At 40.7% G+C, this 18629-nt stretch overlaps 2 protein-coding genes across 7 annotated transcripts; one reads left to right on the top strand and one right to left on the bottom strand.

Annotated features, from left to right (window-relative positions):
• Positions 1–37: 37 nt before the first annotated feature.
• TRMT13 (tRNA methyltransferase 13) lies at positions 38–5797 on the bottom strand. Of its 3 annotated transcripts, none has more exons than XM_021525152.2 (11): positions 5652–5797; positions 5304–5350; positions 5159–5225; positions 4310–4372; positions 4118–4187; positions 3585–3691; positions 3119–3286; positions 2769–2841; positions 2036–2110; positions 772–1186; positions 38–455 (listed from the first exon to the last, which is right to left on the bottom strand). In XM_021525152.2, the coding sequence occupies exons 1-11, from the start codon at positions 5793–5795 to the stop codon at positions 260–262; spliced, it is 1425 nt and encodes a 474-aa protein (XP_021380827.2). In that variant the 5' UTR covers positions 5796–5797; the 3' UTR covers positions 38–259. The 3 variants fall into 3 exon arrangements, with proteins under 3 accessions (XP_021380827.2, XP_077641589.1, XP_077641588.1); XM_077785463.1 differs by having other exon boundaries at positions 38–488; positions 817–1186; XM_077785462.1 differs by lacking the exon at positions 38–455 and having other exon boundaries at positions 812–917; positions 1067–1186.
• On the top strand, positions 5794–18199 carry SASS6 (SAS-6 centriolar assembly protein). 4 transcript variants are annotated; one of them, XM_021525222.2, is made up of 18 exons: positions 5794–5893; positions 7105–7165; positions 8732–8811; positions 10018–10122; positions 10420–10591; positions 11472–11549; positions 12501–12620; positions 12709–12900; positions 13106–13300; positions 13626–13715; positions 13814–13993; positions 14608–14689; positions 14972–15081; positions 15880–16002; positions 16373–16461; positions 16913–17004; positions 17090–17192; positions 17287–18199. In XM_021525222.2, exons 1-17 carry the CDS (start codon positions 5826–5828, stop codon positions 17176–17178), a joined length of 1926 nt encoding a protein of 641 aa, XP_021380897.2. In that variant the 5' UTR covers positions 5794–5825; the 3' UTR covers positions 17179–17192; positions 17287–18199. The 4 variants fall into 4 exon arrangements, with proteins under 4 accessions (XP_021380897.2, XP_021380887.2, XP_021380876.2 ...); XM_021525212.2 differs by having other exon boundaries at positions 17283–18199; XM_021525201.2 differs by having other exon boundaries at positions 5807–5893; positions 17090–18199.
• The last annotated feature ends 430 nt before the right edge of the window (positions 18200–18629 follow it).

The following is an 18629-nucleotide window of genomic DNA, read 5'->3' as shown; positions in this document are numbered from 1 at the left end:
CAAGTACACTTCTTCACAGCAAAGAGGCTACAACAGGTTTCAAGTATTTTTAGGGATTTTTATTTTTTTGCTGATGAGAACTGGTTTGTGTATTTGTAATTCCCAGTGAAGCTGAAAAGTATAAGACCTTTTCCTGCATACAGGAAAGATGATATAAGTTGGTTTTTTTTTGTAAAAAATTAATTAGATTTTTAAAAAAACCCAGATAAGTTTTATAGAGTTTTTTTTTTTTTTCTACCAATTCCAAATCTATCTCCTGTCATACAGTTGGCTCTGGTATCAAAGGAGGATTTGGGACAGCTGTCAACAGGACATTCTCCAAGGACACAGCAGGCTCTGTATAATACTGCATTGCAGCCTTGTATCCTTGCTGCTGTAAATACTCAATCCGTCCATGATCAATCAGCCGTTTGCAGAGGCAACCGATCTCCTTCCGTTCCTCAACACTCAGTATCCTGGTTCCAGATAAAGGAAAGAAGCAATGACAGCTGTCAGAAAATAGTTTTGGTAATTAACATTAGTACTTAAGCTTAGAAAAACTACCAAAATCATTGTAAGTTCATTTCAGTCCAGTCAGGTTAAGCATGGCTATTGAAATATTTTGAAATGTACGTTCATGAAAATCATATTTTTAAAGTAAAATATCTCTATAAGTTTAGTAATTAAATGTTTCTGCAAAATTAGTCCTTTTGAGGACCCAAAGCAATTTAATGTGCCACTATACATAGCTTTTCTGCTGGAGTCCATTTGCTAGGGAAAAAACCTACATACCCTTGTAAAGTATCAGAACCACTTGCTGTCCTGCTGAGGGTGTGCTCATGTTCTTCTGTGTCATTAGTTTGATCTTCACTGTCTTCACTTGTAGAAACTTTGCTTGTGGTTTCTTGCATGCCACAAGTGGCCCAACTACTCATTCTCTGAAAATAATGGAATTCTACTGGTCCCAGTCCTGTTGATTTAAAGAACTCTCTGCCTACATAATGTGTCCAGTCACACTTGTGATGGCAACACAGAGCAATAACAATTCCAGCTACAGGTTTACGGACTTCTGTGGTGCTTTCATTACCAGCAGATTTGTGAGGAGCCACCTCTGTCTGAGCAGCCCTGCAGCGTTTTGGTGCAGGCTCTTCATCTTCTCCATCACAGCTAGTGGTGTAACTTTCAACCAAGCATCTCAAAGCAAGATCTGAGAAGGAACAAAAAATATCCATGCCATTATTTATACAGGCTGTATCGTTGCAATGTGCTTCCCACAGAGAAGAATCAAGTTACACATCACAAACTAAGCCAAAAAGCAAGTTCAATGATAACTAAAAATTACAAATATGCTTTGAAAATATGAAAACCCTAAATGTGGTTTCTCTGGAGCTTCTAAGACCTTATCCTCTGAAATATTTGTTCTTCAAAAGTGAATTTAAAATAGTTTGATTAAAAAATTGGCATTGTAGGAAAATCTCCTCCCTGTAAAACACATGAATATTTGCTCTAAAAGTTTGATATCTAGGACACAGTCTATTATATATGCACATATACTTCTTAAATGCTTAACTTAGACATCTCAAATATGACACCTTTATAGGTAGCATGACAGAGATGACATTCTCAACACAATAGCCATATAACATTAAAAAACTGTATTAGTTTAAAGTTATCAGGACAGAAACACAATCTTATTTGTGTTTGGGATACATATGCAGACAGCCAATAAAATTTTAGAAAGAGAATTGTTTCAAAGAAGAAGCAACTGTGCTAAAAAAAGTACTCTCAAATATATTACCCATGCCACCACACATTGTTCTCCGTTCTAATCTATTAAAGCCAAGAAGGGCTTCACTTCTGCCTAGAGTATCCTTACATCTGTTATCCTTTTACTATTCCACTGGAGCCTAGAGATATTTAGAATATAATTACTGTGTTCACCAGAAAAGGTTTAGAGGGCAAGAACAGTTTAAAAGGACAATGTGGAAGATCAGTGCATTCACAGTGTAAGGCTTATATCCTGACTTTCTGCACTTCACACATCTGTAATTCATACCTGTTGCAGCACCACACAAATGCTTCCCAATTCCTACCACTGGTAATTTTTTCTTCTCCAAAATAGGTACTTTATCTGGAGGGAAGAAAAAAAACAACCAACAAACGTCCATCCAATCCACAACTACCCCAGCATCTCTGCTTTTTCTGAATAATATAATTACAGCAGACTTAGAAATAAATGTTTGCCATGACTAAAAATACATTGATTGGCACATTTTGTTAAGACAAATTAAAACAATAGGATGCAGTGGCTGGGAAGCACATTTAACCATTTCAGCCTTTCTATACTGCCTATGAAAGGTAAATATGACATTAATGCATCTCCTGCTGACACATGCTCCCACAAATTCTGTAGCATTGATGGTGCATGACTTATGTGTAGAATTAAGCAAAACAAACAATGCCAGCATGTTTAATTCCGCAAGTGCTAAAAAACCTTCAAAATTTATTTGTTTTGGTATTTCCTCACCTATAATGATGTCCTATGAGTGTATAAAAAGTAGAAAACTTTAAACGTCCATCTAAAGTATATGTGTATCTACGTATATTCGCACATACCTGTCTGCATATATGTGTAAACATACAGCATCAACATGTCCAAGCAACCACTGAGAATAATCTTCAGAACCAAGTACATTTAAGCATGTTACACACAAACTGACTGGAACCTCAATTCAAAATTTAAAAATAAGCCTCTATTTCAGAATGACACAGGCCAAGAAGGAACTTACTTAAACATAAGTGCTGAATGTCTACTTGAAGCCTCTCAAATATAGAATCTCTCCTTTTGTGTTTTCCATCCACCTGTTTAAACAGAACGAGAGATTTCATAGGATTGGTCACTAATAACTACAATTTTGATCCAGGTATTAATGTCAGACTTTTTCCTTGTCAAATCGACATCTGTGAATTTCCAATATTAAACATCAAGATTTTTTTTCTAAAAAATTTGCTATTGGTGAAGTATGGAATGTATAACTTGTAAAATTTAAATGTAAGTAAGGATAAAAAGTAAACACTAACAGTTTCCATGGCAATGGTTTAAAAATTATACTTTACTAATGTAACAATATCCTCTTACCTTGAATCTTGTGGTTGCCCTTTCCACAAGCAAAAACTGAACATTTTCAACATTCTCTAAGGCAATATCAACCCAATGAGACAGCTTTCCTCGCCCAGCTCCAAACTCAACAAAACACCTTCCTGGACCAAGTAAATGCAATTTTTCCATGTTACCTAAAATAGAAGCCTACAAACATCAAAAGATTATTTGTGAACCAAGAAAATATATACCCTGTGTTTTGTAATGCCTTATAGAAAAATTATACCTTCACCGAATCACCGAAGACTTTTTAAAGCCTTCCTTTCAGTGAGAGATTAGGGAAAAGATGATGTGTGTACAGAGGAAAGGGATTATATCTTCTGTTTTACCATATCAGATTCCCTCTGTGGGAAGCAACTGGAATTATGCACCCAGTCACTCAAATTTACAGCAGCACAATTCCCTGTCCAAACTCCTCTAGAGTTATTACTAAATCAGACCAAACCTGTTGTTTCAGGTGTTTGAAAGCAGATTCCCCATTCTTTGGGTCACTTAAGGCTTCTTGTAAAGCCTGGTGGGACAGTATTTGTTCCTTAAGATGAACTTCCAGGCCTGAAAGCAAATGCAAAACTTTCAGGTATAGCTTTGAGTTTCCAAGGGTTCCTAGTTTGTAACACACATAATTACAATTGTGACATGAGCTCAGTTTGAAGCACTAATAAAGCAGTCTGCTGGGAGTGTAAATCTATCATCATATGTTTATAACAGATATATCATCTGTAGTGATATCTGAGTGAGAAAAAAAAAGAAAAAAGGAAGGGAACACAGGATTGGAGTTTTATCACTCTTTCATTCTAGTTTACTATTTGGAGTAAAATTTAGCTATTGGAAGTCTGCCTGATAACTATTTCAGATGTGTTTTATGGCACCTATCTTATTTTTACAGGTATCTAACAACAAAAATAGCAATGAAATAATTAATCAATTCAATTTAAGATAGGTTACACACAAACTTTTAGTATTTAGTATTAAGCTCACCATTACTTGCTTTTTTCAACTTGATAATTAAATTCTGCAGCTCTTCAAGAGATAAAGAAGATAGAGGAACCTTTTTAAGGAAAAGAAGTGACACCAATAAATGTGAGACCTTTGAAATTTTCTGTATTTTTATAGTCATAAGTTGCAACATGTAATGTATGGATTGAACCTAAAACCAAATAATGTACTCACTTGTTTTTCTGATATTTCTACTACATCTTTTAAACCAGCATTAATATCTTGAACAAAGTAGACCTTAAAAAAAAAAAAAAAGAAAATAAATTTGATTCAGTTAATTACCAGGAATCAAATAGCTAAATTCTTTAGTGTTCTTATGTAAGGTATGTAGCAATAAGAATCCACTGCAAGGTTAAGATTTTCCAAGTAATTTTCCTTCCTATAGTTTGATACTGAATCCCAGCCAGAAATTACTCTTCTGACACAGTGTTACAAGATTGAACATGTTCATAAGAGTAAAGCAGTCAGGGCTTACTAGACAGATTCCAGAGACCATTTTTAGGTTTCCCAGGGAATACTAAAGGTGCAATTCGAATAAGGCAGAAAGGCAGGCAATAAAGAAGCCATCCTCTGCTTTCTTGAAAGAGCTGTATAAACACGTCCTGTTGCTTCCCTCAGCAGCTGTCAGCCAGGCTCTCCGTGGCTCACTGCCAGCCTGCCTGGAGTGGGCAAGTGCCTGGGATACCCAGAGCTTCTCTGCAGGTTTTGCTTTCTCAGGACAAGCTCTCACCCAGCCTCTGAAATGAATGGCATTGTGAGAGCCTCTTCCCTGGGTTGTTTCTGAGAAAAATTAATTCAACATTTTTATTTGTAACCAAGAATTGAAAAAGTGTACCAAATTACAATGAGAAGGGGCAGAGAACATGAGGGGACTGGAATGTGAGTTGCATTTCAGCAGTAGTGCTTTGCTAGACCTGCTGCCCTGCAGCTCACAGCTGCTGTCAGCACAGAAAATTCCCTGCAGAACTGTAATGTTTTAGGTCTTAAATCCGAGAGGAAGTGCTGAAATTACACTGCACTTACAGGCTTTGGCTTCTCTCTTGAGTTACATTTTTTTAAATGCTTTTGTAGTTGGTCTTCATAGACAGTGCTAAAAGCCAAATGGAGAGAAAAGTAAGTATCATGTGAATACTGACAAAGAACGGGAAAAACTTTTACATATACTCACTGTTTTGGATCAAGAGGGCACGGAATTCTTTTTCTGTCATTTTGTTCCTAGTTAGAAAAGTTTTAGAAAACACTTCAGCATGCATTCAGCGTTGTGTTTTAAAGAAATTGTTGAGGGGCATCAGCTTCATAAAACAGCTATGCAGAATAACTTAGTTAACCGGAACGGAGAAACAGAGACGAGAACTTAATACTTGACTGGATCCTAAAAGAATAAACCCCTAATGCAAGGTCAGGGCTACCGCTGGGCTGCCCGGCACATAGAGGCTCAAGGGAGGCACCGGCGCTGCCTCTCCCACCCGTGCCACGGGAGCGGGGCCACCCCACGCCCGGCCGGCCGTCCCTGTACCTCTTCGTGCCCGTGCTCGCCGCAGAAGCGCCTGCCGGGCGCCGGGATCATCCTGCAGAAGCGCCTCTTCCTCAGCACGAAGTGAGCGCAGCGCCCCGGCCCCGGCGCCGCCATCGCCGCTCCCGGCGCCCCCCGCGCCGCCATGTTGCGGCCCCGCCCCGCGGCCGGAGCAAGATGGCGGCGGAGCGGATCTTCGACCGGGCGGTGTCGGTGCGAGTGCGGGGCTGCGGCTGCGAGGAGCGGTGAGTGCGGGCCGGCTGCGCGGGAGTCTCTCTGCGCTCCTCAGGGGGGCTGCGAGCCACAGCCGCTTTCCTCCTGCCGGCTCTCGGCGCCGCTGGGCAGCGCTCTGCGGTGCCGCGCTTGGCGCTGCTGGCGTTGGCACCCTCGGGCTGAGGGAGGGGCCGGGTCTGGCGAGGCCCGTGCAGCCGGGGAGGGCCGGGCGGTCGCCGTGGGAGGGAGGGAACCCGGCGGGCCGCCGGCAGCGGAGCGAGCTCGCCGCGGCTCTGCGGAGGCGCCGCTGGGCCCGGGGCTGAGGCGACCCGAGGGCCGGGCGGCTGCCGGGCCCGCGCGGGGTTCGGCGTCTCCGGGCCCCGGTGCCTCCCGCGGTGCCTCCCGCGGTTCCTGCCCCGGTGCCTCCCGCGGTGCCTCCCGCGGTTCCTCCCGCGGTTCCTCCCGCGGTTCCTCCCGCGGTGCCTCCCGCGGTGCCTCCCGCGGTTCCTCCCGCGGTGCCTCCCGCGGTGCCTCCCGCGGTGCCTCCCGCGGTTCCTCCCGCGGTGCCTCCCGCGGTTCCTCCCGCGGTGCCTCCCCCGGTGCCTCCCGCGGTTCCTCCCGCGGTTCCTCCCGCGGTGCCTCCGCCTCTGCCCCGCTCCGCGGCCTCATGCGCGGCTCCCCGCAGCCCAGGACCCCGGGTCCGAACCGCCGGTGCGAGGGTGCACACAGCGGCGGTGTCCGGGAAAGCGCAGACATTCCGTGTGTGAAGCGTCTCTTCAAAACAGGATGAATTTCGGCACTACGGGTCCTGTCTGGTTAGACAGTGTGAGAAGGCACGGAAAGGCTGCTGTGGTGTGCGTTGTAATATAAGTGACTTAGTAAGAAATCATTGAAGGCAAGGTAGCACTGTATTTATTATTATCAGGAGTTTGAGCGGTCGTTAATTTCAGCAGGCTTCTACAAAAGTTCTAGTTTCTGGACAACGTTTCAAAACTTCTGCCTCGCGATTTAAAGTCTGGTGGATAACAAGCAAGCAGCAAAAAAAAAACAGCTCTGCCTGAGGTGCTGCAGTGACTGAAACTCTTATAATTTTAAGTGTAGTCATTGAGGGGAATTTTATTAATGTTTCTGCCTAAATTTTTATTTTTGAGATGTCATTGATTCCTTTAATGAAGCTGTGAACACATATTATTTGGAGAATGTTTTCTTGATTTATTACTGAGTTTAATCCTTTTGTACACAGGAGATTAAATGTTCGAGTGAATATTGAACTACTGTCAATTTCTAATCCCGTTCATAAAAAGGTTTGTAAATTAATCATATATCTGTCATTCATTACGTATTATCTGAATTTTATTTTATGGACGTATAAGTAGAAAAAGGAAAAGTAAAGTGGGATTTTAGTGTTTGCCATTTGACCATACTTTATTTCTTATATGATTTTTTGAGTAACTTAGTTGGTTTGGTATTGTGGTTTTCCATCCTCCCTCCCCCACCCCCCAGCCTTTTTTAGCCCTCTATTTTAGTTTGGCTGTCGATGGGTCTTAGCAAGCCTGCATAGTAAAAGTATTTGGAGATGCTCAGGGGAACATGAGTTAGAGCTTAGGGGTACCTTTAGTTCAAGGCTCCACATTGGGGAAAAAAAAAATAAATATCGTCTTTCTCAGGGGAAATCACAATGAGACCACTACTGGAGATTTTGTCATGTCTTCTGTTGTATGTCTGATTTGTCATCAAAGTGTTCATCCCTTCAGCATGATGTTAAGATTGGTCATGGATGGGTTATGGTGCTGTTGGGCAAAGATTTGTTTGTATAGGAATACAGCAGTTTTGGTCAGATTGTGCTCCTGGTGGCAGTGATAATGGTGCTTCCCTCTGAGCAGAAGCAGCTCAGTTAGAAGTGTGTGCTGAGCTGTATCAGGAGGAGCCTGGGGACTGGAAATGCAGTTGAGTCCATCAGGGAGTGATAGGAGATCTTCCAATGCTTAACCAGCTAATGGGACATCAGACCAAACAGGCATTTTGTCCCACCCATCAGTCCACCCCAGCTGGCTTGGGCTAGCATTAATTTTAACTGTCCGTGTCTGTAAATCCCCGAGTTTGTTTGTGCATCTCCAGCTGAGAGTTTCGTTGGTGTTACTGGCACCTGAACTAAAAAAGTTTCAGTTATGTGTGTGTACAGTGCTGTGTCACTCATTACGTTGGAACAGCTGACACGTTTCTACTTTACTGTTGTACCTCTGCTGGGGAATATTCTTGCCACAGGGGCAAGCTTTGTTCCAGGAGCAGCTGCCTGAGCCCAATGTACTGCATAACCCCATCCCTGGAATTATTGGAGGCTTAATGCTTATGGAGAGGGCAGGCTTTCCAGAACATTGTGTAGACATCAAGTGAGTGTCTGTTTCAAAGCTAAGCAGCATAACCCTGCAGTTTGCCAGATGGGATTCAGCTGTATCCAGTCTGCAGAGCTCTGTATTCAAGTATAGAAAAGCAGCTGGTGGTTTTATAAACTTCAGGAGCAGTGTGCTCTGAAAGACTTCCAGTTATGGGAGTGATGTATTACTAAACCATGAGATGGGCTGCTAGTGCTACGTTTATTTCATGAGGGGAAAAAAAGAGCAAATAGCTTTTTCTCTGAAAAATTATGGCTACACACTGAATTTCAAAACCTTTGCTGGTCAAAGTTTAATGTTTTGACTTGGTTTGTTTTTGTGAAAGAGTTTTCCTTGTTTTCTTGCTGTAATATTTGAATCAGTTGCCACAATTCTGTTGTATTTTTGACTAAACAATGAAAGCATTCACTACTGTTTGCAATGCTGGCTTAAAATATTTATAGTATTTTAATCTTATTTAAATGTACATCTTTTCAGGACTTAGCTGTTCGATTGACTGATGATACTGATCCTTTTTTCCTTTACAACCTTGTTATATCAGAGGAAGATTTTCAAAGGTAAGTGAAATTACAGTACTTTCTCTGTGAAACATTTCTAAATGGCAAAAAAAAAAAAAAAAGAAATGGAATATTTGTAGCTTCTAGTGGTCTGTGTTAGAGTTCAGGTTTTGGAAGTTTTCACTTGTGGGGTTTTGTCAGTGTTTTATCATTATTGTTCTCTGACCGGTCACCAACCTGGTGAAGCAGCCATGTTCAGGAGCGTGACCAGCTCAGGTTACAGAGAGGAATACTGCTGGTATCTTCTGTTTATCCTAACTGCTTCTTACAGACTATTGTGTGTGTATGTGTGTGTGAACTAGTTCAGGAAATAATTGCAAGAAGAAAGTCTTGTTGGCATGGACATGGTTTTACAGACCTGAGCCTGTATCTTAGGGGTTTCTTGCATAATTGTACTGTTGGGTCTCATTGACTTGCTCAGAATTTGAGCAAATCATCAAATTTGGATTCCAGGCATGAACAGATGAACAGTTCAGTTTTCCTTGGGTATTTATTTTATTTTTGCTATGTTTTGTTTTGTTGAGGGTTTTTTGTGGTTTTTTTTTTTTTTGTTTGTTTGAGGATTTGGCATGGGGTGGTGGCTTTGGTGTTGTTTTTAAAAGGGAGGTGTGATCGGTATGTGGATCAAAAGGCAAAAGCAAAGTAGTGTTTGCAGGAGAGATGTGCTGGAGTGTTTCGTTGCACGGAGGCAGAGCTTTGTGCATGCACTGCAGGATGTTTCATGTTTCTGTTTGAATTTGCTGTGGCTGTGGAGAAGGGGGCAGAGATGGGCAAGTGGGGGATCGAGGTAATGGCTGAGGCTCCCCTCCTTGTCCTGTGCTTGTTCCCTGTGCCTGTCCCATCACTCCTCCACACTGAGCTGTGAGGGTGATGCCTACTCAAAGAAACACATTTGTTCCACAGCAACTTCTGGTTTTTAATTAGTGCAGTCCATTTGCAAGAACTCTTGTGTTCAGAAGTATCCTCTGGCGATCATTATCCGGGATGTGCTCTAGGCTGACCCTGCTCAAGCAGGGAGGTTGGACCAGCTGACCCTCTGTGGTCCCTTCCAGCCTGACCTCTTCTGTGATTTTGTGATTTGAGGACACACTTCTGGTTGAAAATAATCAGAAGTGGTTCTTTCTACTAGTGTAAACAAAATATTTTACAGGAAATTAATTACAGTTCTCTATATTGTTAATGTTTTTTTTCTGTCTGTTCATATAGTTTGAAATCCCAGCAAGGTCTCTTGGTAGACTTCTCTGCTTTCCCGCAAAAATTCATAGATTTGCTTCAGCAATGCATTCAGGAGCAGAACAAAGATATCCCAAGGTAGGTCACAAGTGTGTGCCATGTTACTCTGTGTGTACTTGCTGAGTTCTTAAAATGCTTGTCAGTCACTCAGACTGAGAAGAGTCAGTAGAAAAGGATAATCTGACCTGCCCCGACCTGAATATGTTGGTGGATGTGGCAAAACCTGAGTCTTTAGAGGAGAATTCTTTCTTGAGCAAAAACTGAACAGTCTTTTACTGTACATATAAAAATATATTTTATTGTCAAATAGATTAGGATCTACAGGTAGTTTCAGGAAAAAATGCTAAACATTTGATTATCTTGGTTTTTCCCTAGGTTTTTGCTGCAGTTGGTTTCCTCAGCACCAGCTCTAGATCACACACCTGTCTCTTTAAATGTAGTGGAGACCAACCCTTTCAAACACCTTACCCATCTCTCTCTAAAATTCCTGCCAGGAACTGATGCAGAAATAAAGAAGTTTTTGGCCAACTGTTTGAAATGCCTTAAGGTAAAATGAAAGTTTATTGTAGCTGCAACTAAGCCTCAATGCTGTATGTACTTAAGCATTTTTTTCATCCTGGGAAATTCAGAAGTATGTACCAAGTTGTATGCTCTTGTTTATTTTTCCTTTTAGTCCAAATACATAATTGCATGCAGCTACTTGGGTGCATGTTGTAAAGTCTGAATTGTTACCATCACCCAGGCAGTGGAAATGCATTCTGTATATTCAGGCAGGAAGGGAGGTGTTTTACACAAAGTGCACGTGGTGTGCAGCTGCTGAGTGCTCTGGCTGCTGCACTCCCCTGCTCGCAGCCTGTGCTGATGGCCAGAGCAGCTGCAGGACTGACTGGAACCTTCATTCTCTGTTCTGCACTTGGCTGTAGGCAAGCACAGGCTGCTGGTAATTGTGAGGCTTGGTGGGCTTCAGAGGACTAACAGCTGTAAAAGCCAGTTAAAATGGGAATGCTGATGCAGTTTGTTAGCATGCTAGGTTTCATTTTGTGAGAAATTAAAGGTCTCAGTTTGACTGTTGTGCTGTCATGTTTCTAGGCACCTAATAAGCCATTTTAATAACATAGATTTACAGTATTTCAGTTGATCTCTTGTTTAGGTAACTCCTTTGTAAACATATATTGTAAATAAAATACCATTTCCTTGTAGAAATTTGGTAAGAATTTAATTTGGGGTTTTTACATTGTGGGCTAATAGCTTTTATTTTGAATTTACTAATTATATCTTATTCAGTATGACACTTATTTAATAAGGTGATCTTTTCACAAATACAGTGAGTATAAGGGTGCTTAGGCAGGTGTGCTGATTAAATGGGATCTAAATGCTACTTGTGTTTTGGGAGCTAAGGATTTGACTTGATGTTAATTTGTACATAGGAGGATAAAAAGATGTTGGAAGAAAAGCTTAAGAAAACTGAGGAGGATCTTACCAGGCAACTGAGCTACACTCAACAGGTAACAAATTTTTAACTTTTGTGTGTTGCACTTTTTTGATTTTATGGAAAATGTCCTTTTTGTAGGCTGGTTGGTTAGCCACTACCTAGCCAAGATAACTGACTTGAGACTGAGTGAAGAGAATAGTCTACTGTAGCCTTTCTGAGAGTGAGTAAAGCCTGCAGCTGAAGAGTTAAATTGAGCTCTTGCAGTACTCAAGCAGAATTTTACTTTATTTTGTGCAGAGGTCTGTGCACACACAAATTGAATACTAAATATATGGTCATGTGACGATAAATGATAAATATACTTAATATATTCCATGAATCGTTGGAAATTGTTTTATTTGGAAAAATAGTGAAACTGGTAAATAAATTGGAAGTCTTGGACTTTAATTACTTCATTTTGGATTTTGCAGTCAGCATAGTAATTCTGTATTTCAAGAGAATGATTAGGGTCAGATTCTGCAGTTATCAAGGTGACTTTTTTCACCATAATGAAATAGAACAATTCCAATCAAATTGTTAAGAATTATTTTTTGAATGGAATATTTGTTTGCCTCATGTCTGCAGCTTCAGTTTGAGTTACTGGAATGTGTTTGCTGAATTGGAATGCAGAATTACAAATCAAAAAAAGGAAAAGATGCTGCTGAAGAACTTTATTCTTTTTTCCCCTAACAGAGTGCTGTGTGTTACAAGGCTAGAGAGCAGCAGGCTGTTTTTTCACGCTTAAATAGTGGCTGGAAAAAAATGCAATTGGAAATTAAAATTCTTTTATCCACAGCATTAGAACAGTGCTCTTCAGCTTCTCAGTGCCTTTTCCTGCTTACAAAATTAATATATTGCAGCATCTGGTGCTGAAATTTAGACTTTTTTTAATAATTCCATGTTTTTTTAGTAAGTAACAGTCACTCGGTATTGGCTGAAATATTTACATTTTTAAACTCTATGTGCTTTTGTCAAATTTAAACAGAGCTTGTCAGAGAAGAGCCGGGAACTTGACAAACTGAAAAATGAATGGACAGCCTACACTACAGCTCTGAGCAACAAACACTCGCAGGAGCTGACCAGTGAGAAGGAAAGAGCTCTCCAGGTACAATGGCTGGAAAGAATGAACAGGATTCTTGTATTGGAATAGTCAGAGTCATCAAATAACTGCTTCATTTCTGTGCTCCTCACAGGCACAAACTCAGTACCAACAACAGCATGAGCAACAGAAAAAGGAATTGGAAAATTTGCATCAGAAAAGTATTCAGCAGTTGCAGAACAGGCTCTCAGAACTCGAGGTCATCAATAAAGACCTAACAGAGAGGAGATACAAAGGAGACTCCACAGTCAGAGAACTGAAAGCAAAGCTTTCTGGATTAGAAGATGTACGGCTTCCCAATGCCCAAAATTAAGCTTACTACTGCTAGATTATTAACTGTGCCTGCCTGGGCACGTTATAGAAAATTCAGCATGCTAAGTTCATTTATTTCCTCTTTATTCCATATTATGCTTACTGTTTAAATATGTCTGTTTAAATTACTGTTACGGGTTTTCTTGAAGAATAAAATTCAATTCCTTCCCAACATTTAGGAATGTCAAAGAGCAAAGCAGGAGGTGCTGTCCCTACGCCGGGAGAACACAACTCTGGATGCTGAATGCCATGAAAAAGAGAAGCTCATTAATCAGCTGCAGACACGAGTTGCTGTCTTGGAACAAGAGATCAAAGACAAAGATCAGCTCGTCACCAGAACGAAAGAAGTCCTAGATGCGACACAGGAGCAAAAGGTTTTTTCATTATTGTTTTTAAACTTTCCTAACTCTGGTTTCCATAGAGGAGCTGCTGGCCAGTTTTTATGAATACAGCTGTAGTTAAGATTCTAAATGATGGCATCAAAAGTATACTGGGTTCAGATTTAATCCTGTGGTACTGGAGTAATAGTTTATGGTATTGTTGGTAGGAAAAAAAAGATTAATCCAGATCCTTTAAAATTTGAAAAGCAGCAGCTGGTTCCCTGTAAGGATAGTACTCTTAAGGATTATGAACATTCTACTTGAAATCATAAACAATGTATATCACAGCCTTATTGTATTTTGTAACATTCTTTTCAAGGTGATACTGGAAGAGAGTACAGAGGAAAAACAGAGGCATATTGAGAAACTAGAGACAACAATTAAGTCGCTGTCAGCTGAGCTCCTTAAGGTTTGTTTGAACGTGGCATTTCATGGCACTTCCCTTGTGCATCTCCCTTATTCTTAGGTATTTATTTTTGTAATATATGGCTTGGGTTTTTTTAATAGGCTAATGAAATTATCAAGAAGTTACAAGGAAATTTGAAAACTCTAATGAGTAAATTAAAATTGAAAAATACAGTGACAATTCAGCAAGAAAAACTGTTGGCAGAAAAAGAAGAGAAACTTCAAAAAGAGCAGAGGGAATCACAGGAGATGGGACAATCCCTTCAAATGAAAGAGCAGGAGGTATTGATGGGTTAACCTTGTGTGCTGGAAGTGCAATTGTATGGACTTTGCTGTGTTTTGTGGGCTTTAACTTAGTTACAGAAATAAGGTACTAAATCTCTCCATGCAATAGATATACTCTTTTGCTTATTTAATGTATTTCTTTAAATGTGTCATCAACTTTCAGAATTTTAATGTTAACCTGATTTGTAAAAGCCATCCATTTATATGGAAAGTAATCAAAATTGTTTTAAGAGAACAAAGCAACATAATGATGAATCAGCACCTTTTAGAAGGCACATTCATGTGTAAGTTGGTGAAGGGAGTAAGAACAAGAACAGAGTGAACCTTTTTCTTCAATTCCATTCAACAGGACATTCTCCTGTTTAGAGTCCTTGCACTAATCATAGAAAAATGAAGATCAGAAAGGATTCTGGCTGTCACCTTGCCAAAATCCTAGCTGAAAGTAGGGCTTTCTTTAAAAGAATTACTATGTTGCTTTTGTGACAAACTGAGTTCAAACTTCTTTAATTTTAGAATAACTTCGTAAATGCTTTTTTTGTTGTTTGTATTTAGTATATAAAACTAGTAGTATAACACTCCTGATAGTGTTGCAATTTTTATGGGAATTACAGGTTGACAAGCTACGAGAGCAGCTAGAAAGTACAATACAAAAACTTGAAGAAAGTAAGCAGTTGCTGAAAACCAATGAAAATGGTAGGTTTATAAAGCTTGATTTTTCCCTCTGTAAAAATGACCCAGTGATCTCACCACTGCTGAAATTGATAGAAGTAATTTTTGGGGTTTTTGTGAAGAGCTGCCATTATTGTCATGCGTGGAAAACAAGCCTGGGGCTGTGGGGTGCTCAGAGGCCTGGAGAGGGGAGGAAGCTTCATCAAATGGCTCTGCATGGTACTAGGGAGAAGGAAGGGCTACTGGCCATTTCCAAGAGATTGTACAAGAGAGCAAGTGGACTTGAGCTTTTTCTTCCTCTTGCAGTTATCACATGGCTGAACAGACAGCTGAGTGAAGTTCAGATGGCAAAGAAGCTGGACAGTCCTGCCAGTGCCCCTGCTGCTGGAAGGGCTGCTGTTTCACCTCTCAGCATGGTAAGGTAGAGCAGGCTGGTCAGGTGGGCATCAGGTGCTAAAATGCAGAGCCTTCAAAGAGGAAAAAATGCTTTCATCTTCTTCTGGCCTTACAGTTTTGGGTGGTGTGGTTTGGCTTTGTTTGTTTTTAACAATATAAAACCCTGTTTGATGCTTCTTGATGCCCTGAGCCTTCTATGTAAAAATCTTCTAAGCTCTTGTTTATGTAAAATACACAAAGGAGTAATAGAATTAACTTTTGAAAATATGAAATACAGAGTGAAGACAAAAAAAGGCAGCTTTTTTGTGTTGAGTGGTTAACTTACTAATTCCCTCTGTAAAGATTAAAACCCAAAGTGTACTATTTCAGTACTCTTAATGATAAAGTAATTTTTAGAAACAGGAAAAGTCAGGGGCTGAGGAATGTTCCTGCAGTCATTGTTGAATACTGTAACTTGCTGCTTCTCACCCTGTGTTGTGCAGATCTGTGCTGTCACAGCAACAGCAGGAATTGATGAGCTGCTTGTTCAGTGTTCATACAAAGAGGATTTGTAGCTGGATACATTAAGTGCTTTAATCAATGACAGGGTGTGTAGCTTGTTACTAGCTGAGAGTGCTCACCTCATCTAACTTTTTCAAAGTGGTTTTCCTTAAGTGTGCAAATCTTGGAAAAAATTATGCTTTCTTCCCATCAGGAAGATTCACGTAAGTGTTGGCCTTGTAATGGCAGTTACTTGTTAATTTTGGAATTTTTAATCTCTACAGTTACTTGTAAAATTATGTTTCTCGTTTATGGATGAGTTTCTATTTCTTTTACAGCCTGACCGACCATTGTTTCATAGCTCAGGAATCAGTCATCCCATTTCTCCTCTCTATGCCTTCCAAAACTTTGTGGAACCAATACACGGCAAAAATGGAAGTTCCCAATGTCCAGTATCAAAGGCAGGCACTTTGACTTTTTTGTTTGCTTAAGAATGTATAAAATTGTATACAATTTTATTTATTCATTGTATAAATTTTTATTTAAGTTGTATAAAATATCAAAACAACATTTTGACTATTTCACAAAGTACATAAATATTTCCTGTATTTACTCTTGGGCTCTCTGCCTTGAGCATTATGACTGTTATTCATAGCTAATGCTTGTCTTTAGGCTGTTTCTCACAGGCTTTGCTGCACAGCAGGGCCAGTGAAGTGTAGAAACAGGAATCTCTGGGAATTTGGCTCTGTGAATGCCCTCGGGGGAGGGGACTCTCAGACTCTCAGATCTGGAGTAAGTCTTAACCTGCAGCTCTTTGTCTCTTCTCTGCAGGTTCAGTTGAACTCACAGCTTTTGAAACCCAGTCAATGTTTGGATGCTCACACAGTGCCTGCAGCACATCACGCAGCAAACAAGGAGAAGTGAGTGTCAGCTACTGCAATTTAGTATTTTTGTTAATTCATTTTATAAAGCCCTTTGTCATCTTGGTGTATTTGGAACTGACTAAAGGTCCTAGTATTAGCTTGTTTCTGTGATCTGCCTTTCTTCATTGTGATGCTAATCAGTTTTGTGTTGGTTTGTTGAAACCAAAGGAAGAGCTGTGCTTGCAGGAGTGGGCCCCAAGGAACAACAGTTCAGCGTTGCTCCTGCTGAGAGATCCAAGGCATCAGTACTGGGTCACTGAAAAAATTAGCTCTAGTCTGTTCTTAACCTGCTCAGTGATGGTTTAATTTTACATGGTAAAGGTCATGAAGCACAGTAGTTGCACTTCTAGTGAAGGTTTTTCTGAGCGAGTCTGTAGCTGCCCTCATTATAATGCACCGATGACCAACTGAATTTGCTTTAAATTTTAATTTGCTGTTCTATTTCTAGTGGTGATCAACTGGGGCTGGAATCAAAGTATTTCAAGAAAAAAGATGACAGCATTCCTTTACGAGGGCTTAGTCAAAACACACTTAACTCAGGTAAGTAGGAAACTGCAGGTGTTGTTTGAAATGTACTTGAAGGGCAGAGCCCTGGCTCAGTGCAGTGTCCTGTGCTGTTCTGCAGAGTACCTGAGACCCTACTTGCCAGCCAAAGCACAGCCATCGCCAAAAGCTGCTGGAACACCAGCCTCGGCCTATTTTCCTGGATCATAGACAGGCTTCTTACAGTAAGAGTCTCTTTTGAGTGTCCTGCAGTAGTGTGTTAAGTAAAGTATCAGTGTGAACTGACAAAATTTTATGAGTCAGTTTTCTTTGAGGCAGGGATCCTGACTGACTTGGATGATGTTTCAAGGTGCTTGAGCCTAAGGAGAAGAAGATGAAGCCATAAGGAGCCTTAGTGGGAACAACACTGACATCACCAGGGCTGTGCAGAATTTCTTAGTATATTGTTGACATGTAGATCCTCCTAAAAACTCACCGAGGTGCTCTTTATTATAACTAGTGAAGTGTACATTCCCTGAGAGCAATTACCTGAATTTCTATTTCTTCACTCCTTTCAGAGAACAGATGAGGTGAAAGCACATGAGAGCTCATACAGGAACATGATTTAGTTTTAAAAACTTATTTAATTTTGGAACCAGCTTATTTGAATTGCATATAGACTTAGAAATAATCTCATACTAAAAATGCTAAATTATTTCACTGAAGGTAGAAAATTAAAATTCTCAGTCTTGGTTCCCCTAACTTTTCTGTTAATCTCTCAGTATTAAATTCCATAGGCCACCATGCATGAAACATTAAAAGGTGAAGTAGCTGACTAGTTAACTGTTGATAAGTATCAACATCTCAAAGTTACTTTATTTTTATAAATCACCCTTTACAACTTGTAAGACTATACAGAAATTTTAGGTACTCTTACATCTATTTAGCTTGTTCTACTGTCTGGGTTCAACATAATAACCACTTGGGACTTGGTGTCCCCTGCAGAACAAGCATGCATGGACTTATACCAGGCAAAGTACCCTTACAATGACTATTCTTTACTTTTGGTGAAGATATTTCATTCCTTTTACCTTAGTTGCTCAGGTGCACCCAGAGGATTGTACATTTCAGTGGTTTGTTTTGCTGTGTGAGATGTTTACATTTGTTTATAAATTAGCACCATGTTAATGTATAGTGTCTGGTTTTGTCATGTATATGTTTTTGTAGAAATATTAAATGGTTTTTATCAAAAGCTCTGATTAGTTTCTGCTTCAGGAGTAGTACTAACCAACATCTCCACTGTACTGGAATTCCCAGCTGAGGTAAGCACCAGAACAGCTCTATTTTATTTACCTTTTTCTGCAGTTTTCCATGTTGCTCGTTGTTCCCCCTGCCCAGCCCCGCAGAGCTCCTCTCCTGCTGTCCTTAGGTGCCTGTGCCTGAGGCTGTGTTCATCTCCAAGTGCAGAGGAGCTGCTGGCACAGAAGTGTGGCAGCATCTCCCAGGCCACTTAACTCCAAAGGGAGCCCTGGCCAGGCTGGCTGTGTGCAACTGACTTGTCCCTTGGAGCCTGGGCCTGTGCTCGTCCTGTTCACTGGGTCCCCAGGACCCGAGGAGCAGCTGCAGGCAGTTCTGTCCTGTGCTGCTGGCAGCAGGGAGCCTCCCACTGTGCTCAGGGCTGC

The sequence above is a fragment of the Lonchura striata genome, chromosome 9 (genome assembly GCF_046129695.1).
Source record: "Lonchura striata isolate bLonStr1 chromosome 9, bLonStr1.mat, whole genome shotgun sequence".
Lineage (NCBI taxonomy): Eukaryota > Metazoa > Chordata > Aves > Passeriformes > Estrildidae > Lonchura > Lonchura striata.
The sequence above is the reverse complement of the archived record's forward strand: the minus strand, read 5'-3'. Positions and strand labels throughout refer to the sequence as shown.